At 35.7% G+C, this 12,823-nt stretch overlaps 1 protein-coding gene across 1 annotated transcript; it reads left to right on the top strand.

Annotated features, from left to right (window-relative positions):
• Nucleotides 1–437: 437 nt before the first annotated feature.
• Nucleotides 438–11,736, top strand: LOC129265895 (ubiquitin thioesterase OTUB1-like). Its single transcript, XM_054903807.2, has 7 exons — nt 438–614; nt 3,108–3,160; nt 3,504–3,599; nt 4,344–4,462; nt 4,961–5,045; nt 6,246–6,440; nt 7,881–11,736. Exons 1-7 carry the CDS (start codon nt 551–553, stop codon nt 8,076–8,078), a joined length of 810 nt encoding a protein of 269 aa, XP_054759782.1. The 5' UTR covers nt 438–550; the 3' UTR covers nt 8,079–11,736.
• Nucleotides 11,737–12,823: the final 1,087 nt, after the last annotated feature.

Here is a 12,823-nt window from a genome sequence, read left to right as displayed (position 1 = left end):
TTATTATTATTATTATTGTTATTATTATTATCATTAAATCTATAGCTTGGTAATCCCAAGATATCTGAAAACATATATAGATATATAGAAGATCAATTATACTGCCGATCAGTGACAAAATGAAGCAACTCATGCAATGAGTTTCTTACTTATTCTTAGTAAATGAGAAATCTGTGTCATTGTTTTTTTTTATGGAAATGGATTTACCGGTACCGGTACTTGCTTTTTTAAACGTCTTTATATTTCTAAAATTGGGGGGGGGGGGGGGGCTATGTGACTCCAATTCCTTTAGTATCACGTTGAGTATACAGAAAATATACCAAATCAAGATGAAAAAAATAAGTTTTGAGAAAAAAAAACGGCTGAATATTTCTGCCGGCTAACATGCCCCCCACCCCCCCCCCCCCCCTTGAAACTCATTAAAAAATGTCTTTGTTGCTTTGCTTTGATCTGATTTTTCTTATCGATTTGTTATCTACACGCCACCCTCCGTCATAATCATTTTGTTTCTTCACGTAATACAGAAACACTTCGATTTTCTGCCAAAAGAATGGCGAATAAAGAAGGAAATCCTTCATCTTTGCCTGTAGATCAAGAAATTGAACAACTCACAGGTACGTCTTCTGTCGATTGAATTGTTTTGTCAAAACTTAGGAGATAAAATGTGATGTATAGGATAAGGTGAAATTTTCTCATTTGACTGACTCACTGAGTTGATTGGACTGGACTCTCTGGACTGGAGTTCCGACCGTCCACTCAGGCCCGTGTGATTTCTTATACACGCAGTCGACATAGTAGACTCCGAGTAGACTAGATCTAAGCTACTCCCACTCACACTAGTAGTAGTATGAGGTCATGGAGGTTAGTATAGTATGCTACATGTTACCTCAAGTGATGTTCATGCAGGCTTCACTACACAACGCTACACCAGTTCGGTGTAAAAATGGCAAAGGCAAAAATGGCAGAGGTAAAAATGGCAGAAGTAAAAATGGCAAAGGTAAAAATGACAAAGGTAAAAATGGCAAAGGTAAAAATGGCAGAGGTAAAAATGGTAAAAGTAAAATGGCAGAGGTAAAAATGACGGAGGTATAAATGGCCAGTCTCAAACCCCCATCCCATGCCAAAAAAATCCCAAAGTCCCTCCATGTAGTAGATTAAATAAGAAAGGTTCTGAGAAGAAAATAAGAATTATAATGTCGGACTATAAATGGAAAGGGTGACATTTTTAAATCATACTTTAGATCTTCTGCATCAAATTGATAACACTTGAATTAGTATTTCTTTTTTTTTCCTGAATTACATGCACGGCCTTCTCATGTCAAATCGCTCTTCTAATTTTCAGCACACTTTGGATCCCAAATATTGTACTTATATTGTTATAATACATTAAAGAGGAAATTTACCCTGACATTAAGTTTATTGTATAAATAGAAAATTATTGAAATGATATTGGTGAGGGTTTTAGGGAATCCAAAGATTAAAAAAAGCTATTAGAATTTTATATTTTAATGTAGACAGCTGGCAGCCGTCTGTTTCGAGGAGTTTTTTAACATTTTTTTTATTTTTATTCTCCTCGTACACAGACGGCTCGCTAGCGTGCAGCCACCATTAGGGGACTTGCAATGCGAAATCCCCCCGTCGGGGCTCTTCAATTTTTGTCTTTAATGAATAAAAATTTTGAAAATTAACGCGACCAAAATGCAAATCAATATTCCCTCTTGGCATTAATTGCCCAAAAACGGAGAAAATCAAGTTAAAAGGAACAAAAACAGTGACTTACCTCGGCTGTCGCGCAAATTCACTTCCCCGTTTTATCCGATCTTAAGTACCTAAACATATGGCCATTGAGTCCCCTGTACAGATCGCGCTAGAACTTCGGTCTCTGTATTTGGTGAGTGAAGCCAACGGAGTTCAGCTGAACAACCAACATAACAGAGACCGAAGCTTTTGGTCTAATTTTAATGGTGACGTCATTTGCGAGCAGTTTTTCCATATGTGGTGTAATAAAAGATATCACTGAAATGTCATTTTCTTAAGAAAAAAATTAAAATGGTTTTTATTGTACCTTCAGTATATCAACATACAAATCCCTTCACATCCGCTCCTGAAAGATTTTTTTAGCAATCATGAACTGATTACAAAAGTATACATTTTGGTGCATAAAATACGGGGCAGCTGCTCGTATGATGATGTCACATATCAAAAACTCAAACTTCCAATAACTTTCTTAATCTTTGATCTGGTTTCTGTAAACTTTCACTTCATTTTTCTGCTATTTTTACCATATTCCATTTGTCAGGATGAACTTCCCCTTCAAAACACGTCGATAGAATGGTACCTACATGTAAGAAACGCCTATAAATTTAAATCCCTGATTTGCTGCACATTTCCAAATTCTTGCGGTAACCGTTACCATAAAAACTAGTTTAGGAACCTGACATCCACTTGGATTAGCTGCAATGAGGTATATCGCTCTGAAAACTTAACACTATTGCTATTATATCATTTACATTAAACTATGTACGTATCATATCTATCTATTCGGATCCATTATGATGTTGAAATATGAAAAAATTACTTTTATTACAGAACTTTTTGTTATTTTCCGTTATCCAAGTTATGCAGGGGGTTCGAAGAAATCCCGAACTTGTCTCTTTCAGTGTGTTTATGGTAGCGCACATTGGTGTTTACATTAAAATTTGTTTGGTATGTATGTGATGAAGTGCTGTTCTACTATTTGAACTGGCCAAGATAAATCCTTTCATCACTCACTAATTTAAATCATTTTCGCATGAAAATGTTTTTGTTTCAATTCAATTCTCTTCAATTTATTTGGCAAAATAAAACAATCAAGAAGTTTAATCATATCAACGAGCTCAGACCCTCGCGCATGCAATGTTTTGAAATCGGCAGTGAATTATTTACACATGTGAGGAACTCGATGTTGGCTCTAAATCACCAATTTTTAGGCTAACCGTAGGATGGATGTAGAGTGAATTTTTTTTTTCAAATGTTTTTTTTTTTTAGATTATGATTATTATTCAAGGCAACTTCCTGTTGAATATGTCTAATCGGTAATCCATTTACGTGTGATTTATTTTCTGTAGGCATGGCAAGAGATGAGGCAATATTAGCACATCAGGATAAACTTGAGAAAGAGGTATTTATCAAATTGACATTTTTTTTTCTTACCATGAATCAAATAAATTGTATATCATTCATTCTCTCTGTTTATTTCTTTGTTTTATTTAGCTTTTTGATCTTTGATATAACATTGACATGGGCAATTAATTGCTATCAAAATTTGATGGCTTAGACTTTTACCACTTATATCAGATCTACTGAATTGTAGAAATTTCTATGGACTTTTTAATCATTTATTTTTAGTACAAACAGTCCACTATCGATCTAGTTTCTATTCATCACAGAAGTATGATATTAGGAATCAAACATTTATTGTGTGTATTTAATATGTGTTTGTATATATTTTCTCTTCCACTTAGATAAAAGAGTCCACCCAACTTATTAGTGAGAAGCTACCACTTTCTGTTCTCACAGATGAATTCAAAAGTGATCCTGTTTACTGTCAGAAAGTAGAAGTAAGTATTGTATGTAATAATTGTATGTATATGTAACCACTTTTATTACCCATGGTAATAAAAAAAGCATTCTCAAAGGAGCCAAGATAAGTGGTTTTGTCGTAAACTTTTTTTGTATCTTGTCTTATTGTATTTCATCCACCTCCCCTCAGAGGATGGACAATATTTCAAATGTTAGGGGGGGGGGTTCTGCTCCACACAGATTTAGAAGTTTTAAAGTGCATATAGGACTATATTTTCAAATATCACGTGAAGTCAGAAAGCTATCTTTAAGATGAAGGGTGTAGAGTTCAGCTTAGAATATAAAGATTCATTATATACATTTTGACCACACATTGCAAAGACATTTTGGGCATCCGTTTTGGATGCTGTTATAGAACTTGGTGTACAATTTTGGAAGTTCTGGTCATTGTCTTTTCTTTCTATTCTTCACACATTAAATATATTAAATCTTTTTGGTCACATAAGTATGTGTGTGCTGTTACTAAGTGTATAATACTTTATAGATGATGTATAAAACTGTTCTTCAAATACCAAATGATACCAAAGTTGAGTTGACTGTTATACTGTACATACAACCCCTTTGTCTTTAACTTATTGAATAGGCAATTAGCGCCTCGTAAATGCTATATATTATTATTATTAGAAATTTTATTGTAGTAATTCTATTCAGACACCAGTCTTTGATCTTCTTTCATTTTTGTTGTCATTCTCATTGAGTGGGTTCTTTTTTGTTTCCCTCAGGACCTTTTAACAAAACACCGATTTATCAGGAAAACAAGAGGTGATGGGAACTGTTTCTTCCGTGCGTTTGGATTTGCTTACTTTGAAACTCTTCTGACAGACAAAGAGGAGCTACACAGGTGAGATGCTCAATCAGGTTGATATTTCCAAGTAAGAAATCAGTATTTTTTGTATAAAATTGTTACCAAAATCCAAAGTTTTTTTTTTCTTTTTTTTTTTGGGCATTGAAAGATTTGATTTTTAGAAACCTGATGATGATACTATTTAACCTTCAAAATACATGTTCAAAGTCCATTTCATAAAATGGATTAGGATACTGGTGAATGTTCATGTACGTTATCAAATTATCCTTTGAAATGTATTAGCTACTGTTCACTGAAAAGATGAATGTGATTGGTGTTTAGACATGAGCACACATTATTGTTGCACAATAAAAACAAATTTATATCTATATCTTTCTTTCCTCCCTGACTCCCTCACACCTTGCGTCTCTTTCTCTCTGTTTCATACGAACATTTTTTTTTAATCCGAATATAGTAATATAAACAGTTATTGCTTTCCAGATATGTATATTTTTGATCATCCTAAATAAATACAATTCAATTTGATCCTAACAGATTTATTGGCATTGCAAAGAAGAGCAAAGATGAGCTGATATCATTAGGTTTTCCTGCCTTTACATTAGAGGACTTTCATGACACAGTAAGTGACACAATACAGACAATACCTTATGTATCATAATTTTTAAATAGATATTTCTACAATTTTTTTGCCAGGTAGAGAAGTTCCAATGCTTTAATTTTATGATTTATGTGATTTGTTCACGAGTATAAATTGCCGTCTCTTATATGGATATTTTTGGTGATTACTGAATCTTGATTTTTTTTTAGAATTTAAAACCAGAATTAAAGTAACCATTTATACAGTTTTTGCTTTAGCAGTTATTAAAATTCATTCATTCAGCCCTAGTATGCTTTAGAAACCAATGTCTTTCAACCTTTTAGTTCTTCATATTCAGCAAAGTATTTAAGATCTGGTTACTCTTATCCAATTACAATGCATTTGTTTTCTTTCTCGTTTCCTGTATACACACATCACATTAAGGGGCTTTTAAGATTTATTTGTTGAATAATTGTATAAAAACAACAAATAAATGTAGAAATAATGTAATAGTACGAAATTCTGTATCATGTGAAATTGTTACAATCTACATGTATGCCTCTCTTTCATGGACATTTTTTGTACCTATGCATGAGTTAGAAAAATTGCTGATAGTACATATCTGCCAACTAAAGGTAATATCACAATGGATTAGAGGTGCAGTTAGCAAGTGCAAAGTATTGCACAATATTACTGTGACATCACTTGGCCATGCAATAGTATACAAATAATGAATGTTTATGAGTGCAATGGACAGAATACTTCATGAGGTGAAAGATGAAATGATACATTCAAGGAGGTGTAGCCGAGTTGAATGGATATTCATTTCAAGGATCTATCTAGGTGTCATATAATACATTTAGGATGGTACTTGTGTGTTTTGACTGTTGCGCTATCATCCCTTGTTGACTTGCGTATAAAACAAGCTTAGTAGCCATTGTAATGATTATAAAAAAATTAATAAACTTATTAATTATTCAATGGACACTTCTTACACACTCCTCATGAATATGATTATTTAATGTGGTCCATTCATTCCATTCATGCTGGGATATAAATATTTTTCACATTATTTTCTCTCATTTTACAGGGCAGTGAATTAAAACTTGAAGTATTAGTAGTATTAGTAGTGGTAGTAGTGGTGGTGGTGGTGGTGGTGGTGGTAGTAGTAGTTGTAGTTTACATGAAAAAAGTATGTTCAGTTGATTCATGTCACTCCTTTTATTTTGCATTATTTAATAGTTTATGGAAGCAGTGCAATCAATCCAAGATAAACCAAGCCTAGAGAACCTGATAGAGACATACTGTGACCAGGGTATATCTGACTATCTGGTGGTTTACTTTAGACTTCTCACTTCAGGAGAACTCAAGAAGCGAGCGGACTTCTATAAGGACTTCATCGAAGCTGGGAGGACTGTGAAGGAATTCTGTAGCCAGGTAGAGCATATCTTTACTTCTGAGTTTACCTTTCTTTAAAATTGATTGGAAGAATGATATGTTATGTAATTCTTGGAAGTAGTGCTTTTTTTAATTAGAGCGTTGTGGCCCAGTGGATTAGTCTTCAGACTTTGAAACAGCCATGGCGTAATTTCCTTCAGCAAGAAATTTATTCACATTGTGCTGCACTCAACCCAGGTGAGATGAATGGGTACCCGGCAGGATTAATTCCTTGAATGCATGAGCGTTGAAAGGCAGCTCGAGCTAAAGCCGGGGTAATAATAATGATAACATCGCGCCTCGGAATAGAATATTTCTAGATAGATGGCGCTATATAAATGCCTATTATTATTATTAGTATTATAGTTGTGATTATGGTCTTTTCCCTATGGACATCTTTTCCATTCTTAACGAAGATGAATCTGAGTGAGATAGCCACTTATTTTTAACTTCAAGGCATCATGGCCCACATATTGTATTCCACATAGGTCAAGATATTGTAAATGACTGCCGAGGTGATAGGAAAGATAGGAGATTGGAATAGGTCCATTTTCAGAATTAAGATGTTATCTTCATCTATACTGAAGATACAAAAATGCTGCGATAATCCAGTCTTCAGAATATGACTTGAGGCAATAATATCCAAATATAACAGGCTTTGAGATAGTATGATAGGAAATTATTTGTACAAGGTTGGGCTAGCAAATGTTAATTTCAGTTGGAGAAAAGGTAGTGATATAGCCATTCCAGCCGTGGATGCATGTTTCCCCTTATACTTTTTACATCATTCCTAAAGTTATAACGATAGGGTCTTGGTAATTTATTGCTAGATCCATCCTCAATTCAGACCAATACCAACAAACATACTGACCAACTTCTTAGTTCAGCCATAGAACTTAGCAGAATCTGATTAGTGACTGTGCTGCCACATCCTATGTATAGATTTTATGACACATGTTACAGATGTTAATATGTATTTGGGAATGGACTAGTTTGCAGGTGAATTATTTATGTGATTAAGAATGTGCTAGTAAGCACTGTGCTTCTTCTCAGTGATAAATGAGATGTCCATCCTGAAAGTTGGCAAATCTTTTTGCTTACAGTTTTATCCTGTACATTATAATGTACAGGCTTGTCCTATTATGTCCAGTAGTATTAGTTGTAGTAGTAGTAGTAGTAGTAGTAGACATAGTAGTAGTAGTAGTATTAGTAGACATAGTAGACGTAGTAGTAGTAGACATAGTAGTAGTAGTAGTAGTAGTAGTAGTAGTAGTAGTAGTAGTAGCAGTAGCAGTAGCAGCAGCAGCAGCAGCAGCAGCAGCAGCAGCAGCAGAAGTATTAGTAGCAGCAGCAGTAGTATTAACATTAATTAATTATTCAACAAAATTGTAGTGATTCTTGTATACAGAGCTTATAGTTAATTCCTTTTTTTTCATACAGGAAGTCGAGCCGATGTCCAAAGAGAGTGACCACATCCACATCATTGCTTTGACCAATGCACTAGAGGTGGGCATTAGGGTAGCATACCTTGACAGAGGCGAAGGGGGCAAGGTCAACTGCCACGACTTTCCAGATGGCTGTACACCTCAAGTCATGCTCCTGTATAGACCAGGCCACTATGATATACTCTACTCATAGTCACGTTCTGAGTGCTCTCTAGGCAGAGCTTGTCATGGAACAGGAAGGAACTTTTTCAGGTGACATCTGAAGGTTTTGTGGAAGCTGCTGACCCTGATAGACTGCTCTACCATGGAGGCTCACAGTGTAGGGATTGTTAGAGTGTGCCCTTGAAGAGTGTTATCTGGGTGCATGTTCTTGATGACTTTTGGAAGAAAGAAAACCGATTTGGTGGCATGAAAGGATTTTGATTGATTTACAGCACCACGTTTCCAACGGCATATGGAGAAAGTTGTAGTATATTCAAGTAAGAGTTCATCTGAATTTAATTGGAATTCCAGGAAATGGGGTTTGGAGATGTAGAGATTCACCTCAGAGCACCTGTGATGGCTGTGAGTGTGAGTACTAATTGTGTTTAACTCAATCACTGTGGTACTCTGAGTGAACTTTCTTTTTTTTTCCTTTATTTTATTATCATTGAGTAGACCAAGCTGAAAGAAATCTATATCATCTTTGAGGATTACAGCACCCAGATGGTTTGTAAAGACCATGATTGTAATGTTTAGGTGACCTGTCCCAATCCACTGGAACCCAAACACTTGTAATGGCATCAAGTTTACACACATGTCTGTAATACAGCCACTCTTAATCCTTGATAGTTTTGTATGATACAAATGTTCGGCAAACCATTGCTTGCTGGCGAAGCTCTTCATTTAAAGGAGAATGAAACCCAACATTTAATACCACATAATATCATTGATAAGTACATGATAATCAAGATGAATCCACTTATACCCAAATCCGATTTCCCAGTATGGAGTACCACCTCTTCAAAGTTAGGCTTCTTCAGGTTCGAAGTCTCTGAATGGAGATCGCCATTGTTATGGGGTTTGTTCAAAATTGTGATGTCAGCGACGAACAACTGCTCTCGGTAGTACTTCCATGTGCAGTTATACACAGGCTGAAACCACCCCCAAGTTTGCAGAATATAGATACTTCTTTTACCAGAAATAAATAAAATATACACATGAAACACTTGAAAATATTAAAATTAAAATTATTTTATGGTTTAAAAACACATATTGATGAGTTTTGATGAAAATGTTTACACAATTATTTACGATATCCAAATTGGCAAATTTGTACGGACGGCCGGCCCCTGAACCGAGTGATCGTGTTTTGTTGGAAGTTTGGTTGTCTATCCCGTTTGAATATCGTGAAATTGTTGATTGTGCTATATTTCAATATGTCTAACGTTGTTTATTATTTGTTACCGTCAATTTTAAGTAAAACAAAACTTATCGCGGACGTTTGTATTGAAATAGAACTTAAAAGGCCCGAGAGCCTTCGACTTCAAGCCCCAATACTCGGCCGAAAAAATTGGTAAAATGCTCGCTACAAACAACATCATTCCTCGTGAATTTGGAGGAAGGCTTGTTGTATTTCTCCACCTTTAGTGCAGCCACTCATTCTTAGAGATTTCTGGCTTCTTCTGCGGATCGGGAGTTCGGTAAAAGCTGCATTTTGTGCCCTTTTCTGACCGATTTTCCGCTAGCAATCACAGGCGCGCGCCGGGATCGGACACCGAGTTGTCCGTCGCTGACGTCACAACCCCCCCACAGAGATATAGGGAGTATAAGCAAAATGGCGACCTCCACGGGTCTTTCGAATATCAAAATATTGATAACTTTGACTTGGCATATCATGGGAAATAGGAAACCGTTCTGCCTCATTTTTGTCTCACCTGCATAGCAGAGTGAGACTATAGGCGCCGCTTTTCCGACGGCGGCGTCAACACCAAATCTTAACCTGAGGTTAAGTTTTTGAAATGACAGCATAACTTAGAAAGTATATGGACCTAGTTCATGAAACTTGGCCATAAGGTTTAATCAAGTATTACTGAACATCCTGCCTGAGTTTCATGTCACATGACCAAGGTCAAAGGTCATTTAGGGTCAATGAACTTAGACCATGTTGGGGGAATCAACATCAAAATCTTAACCTAAGGTTAAGTTTTTGAAATGTCATCATAACTTAGAAAATATATGGACCTAGTTCATGAAACTTATACATAAGGTTAATCAAGTATCACTGAACATCCTGCATGAGTTTCACGTCACATGACCAAGGTCAAAGGTCATTTAGGGTCAATGAACTTTGGCCGAATTGGGGGTATCTGTTGAATTACCATCATAACTTTGAAAGTTTATGGATCTGATTCATGAAACTTGGACATAATAGTAATCAAGTAATACTGAACATCCTGTGCAAGTTTCAGGTCACATGATCAAGGTCAAAGGTCATTTAGGGTCAATGAACTTTGGCCAAATTGGGGTATTTGTTGAATTACAGCCATAAATTTGAAAGTGTGTTGGTCTAGTTCATAAAACTTGGACATAATAGTAATCAAGTATCACTGAACATCCTGTGCGAGTTTCAGGTCACATGATCAAGGTCAAAGGTCATGTAAGGTCAAAGAACTTTGGCCACGTTGGGGGTATTTGTTGAATTGCCATCATATCTCTATAAGTGTATTGGTCTAGTTCATAAAACGTGGAAATAAGAGTAACCAAGTATCACTGAACATCTTGTGCGAGTTATAGTAGTTTTCAAAATCAGCACTGCTGCTATATTGAATCGCGTGATGCAGGTGAGACGGCCAGAGGCATTCCACTTGTTATTTATATTTAATCAGTGAAATGTAATCGGCTTATGACCAGATAATAAATCTATCCTTTCATTTTCCTTTAACTAAAGTCTAAGCCACCCCAAGGTTATTGAAATAATTGACCCAAAGAGTAACCCGATGTCCGGCCATTGAAGACCATGCCCATAGATGCCCTGTTAAATGGCTTCAATGTCACTCTCATTTGTCTTGGAGATTTGTTGTGCTTTTTTATTATTTTCCATTTGTAATGTAATATAGAAAATTGCCATGAATAGAAAGGTGACCTTCACCTAAAAATATGGCAATATAAGGCCTGAGATGGAACTCATTCTCATTGTAATGACATGTGCTGAAAAATGTCCATATATTACTGGTCAACTGCCCATGAACAGTCCATAAAAATATATTTTAGTTTGGCTCAAAACAGAAGGCTACATGTATAATTTGAAAACGTAACTCCATTACTGGGAATGAAGCTCTGAATCTCTCAAAGTATGTGCAGAGAAGAAAGAAGTATAGGTTATATCATCTCCATCGTAGTGCTTCATATCTTTATTTCAATTTTACTCACCCTGTGATTTTAATTCACTGAATAATATTTCAAGTTAAATTTTTTAAATATTTTTTTTACACTGTCTCATCAGCTCCTCTTGCAAATTTCAGGACAACTCCTAATTATAAATATTTCAAGTCCAGAGTATGCAATCAATATTGATAGTTCTTGTGCATATCTGCATGTTTTATGCCCCCAAATTTATCTTATTTCATTTTATCTCATATATTTTACTTTTTAAATTTATTATCAGCTTTAAATCTGTACTATCAGTGTATTTCATGCATTATACTGTACTGTCTATAATCAATTAATATAACGTTAATGGTACTGATAACATTATAATTACCTGGGGTGGCCACTGAAGTTATGAAACTTTTCAATCAATTTGCCATATGTTTCCACTTTAATTCTTCAATATAAAATTCTAAGCTCTGCTCCTGAGCCTGGTGCTTTAATCACTGTTGTTTGTTTCTTGAGTTTAATGGAGTTCATCAAACAAAGAGAGGAATATTAACACCTGGTTATTTTTTTCTTTACCATATGTTTTGTGGTAAATGTCCATTGTGCTGAGTCTGAAGCCTTTGATCCACTGTGCTTAGACACAGGCTTTAGATACAGTCCTACATCTGATATGATGTTTATATATTACACACTAAGGGATTGAACAGAGACTAATCACAAACTGAAGGTGAAAGCATGCATCCAAGCGGTAGGCACTTATGATCCAAGTTTGAAAGGAGACTCGTAAAATGACGTCAGTCTCGCCGATGAATATTCATTAGATCGTGGTCGTGCGTGTTCAATACACACTGCGTGCAGGCATGCAGATAGTTATATGCGAGGAACTTTGGCTCCAGAGACAAGTTGTCAAATAACGTGTGTGTGTGTGCGTGTGTGTACCATCGGCTGGTAGTATGCCATGCTGTCTAAGACTTCAAACGCGTCGGAGAGAGTGCATGGCAATTCGGTACGTAAAACGAAGTTTCCGATATAAAGAGATAATAAAATAACACTATGCATGTATAGTACGCCCGGGGGGGGGGCCACTTATATTGACGAGTGGATACCATGCGCGACCCAAAAAACACGTAAAAAGGATGTCTTTTTCAAGAGAGGGCACGTTATACGTATAACGTGATAAGGGTGTCAAAAACACAAAAATATTGAAAAAAGGGTATCTATTTCCAGTACGTTGAGAGGCAAATGTCAGATCAGGGGAGGCAGGAGTACAATCAGGTTTTTTTTAAAGGGAAGAATAGTGTAGAATAAAACGTATTATATATAGCCAAATGATCTAGGTGAGGGAAGTGAACAATGATGTTTTTTAAAAAAAGAATGAATATACCTTACCTGAATATTATGGTGATCAAAGCCAATTTAAAAGGAGGTGAGACAAGTTTCAATGGAGGTTTAAAAAAAGAATAAACTGTATTATGGTGAAGCCAATTTAAAAGGAGGTGAGGCAAGTTATTAATGGAGGTTTTTAAAAAGAATAAACTGTACTACAAATTATGGTGAAGCCAATTTAAAAGGAGGTGAGGC

Source organism: Lytechinus pictus, chromosome 7, assembly GCF_037042905.1.
Source record: "Lytechinus pictus isolate F3 Inbred chromosome 7, Lp3.0, whole genome shotgun sequence".
Lineage (NCBI taxonomy): Eukaryota > Metazoa > Echinodermata > Echinoidea > Temnopleuroida > Toxopneustidae > Lytechinus > Lytechinus pictus.
This window is presented reverse-complemented; position numbering and strand designations above follow the sequence as displayed.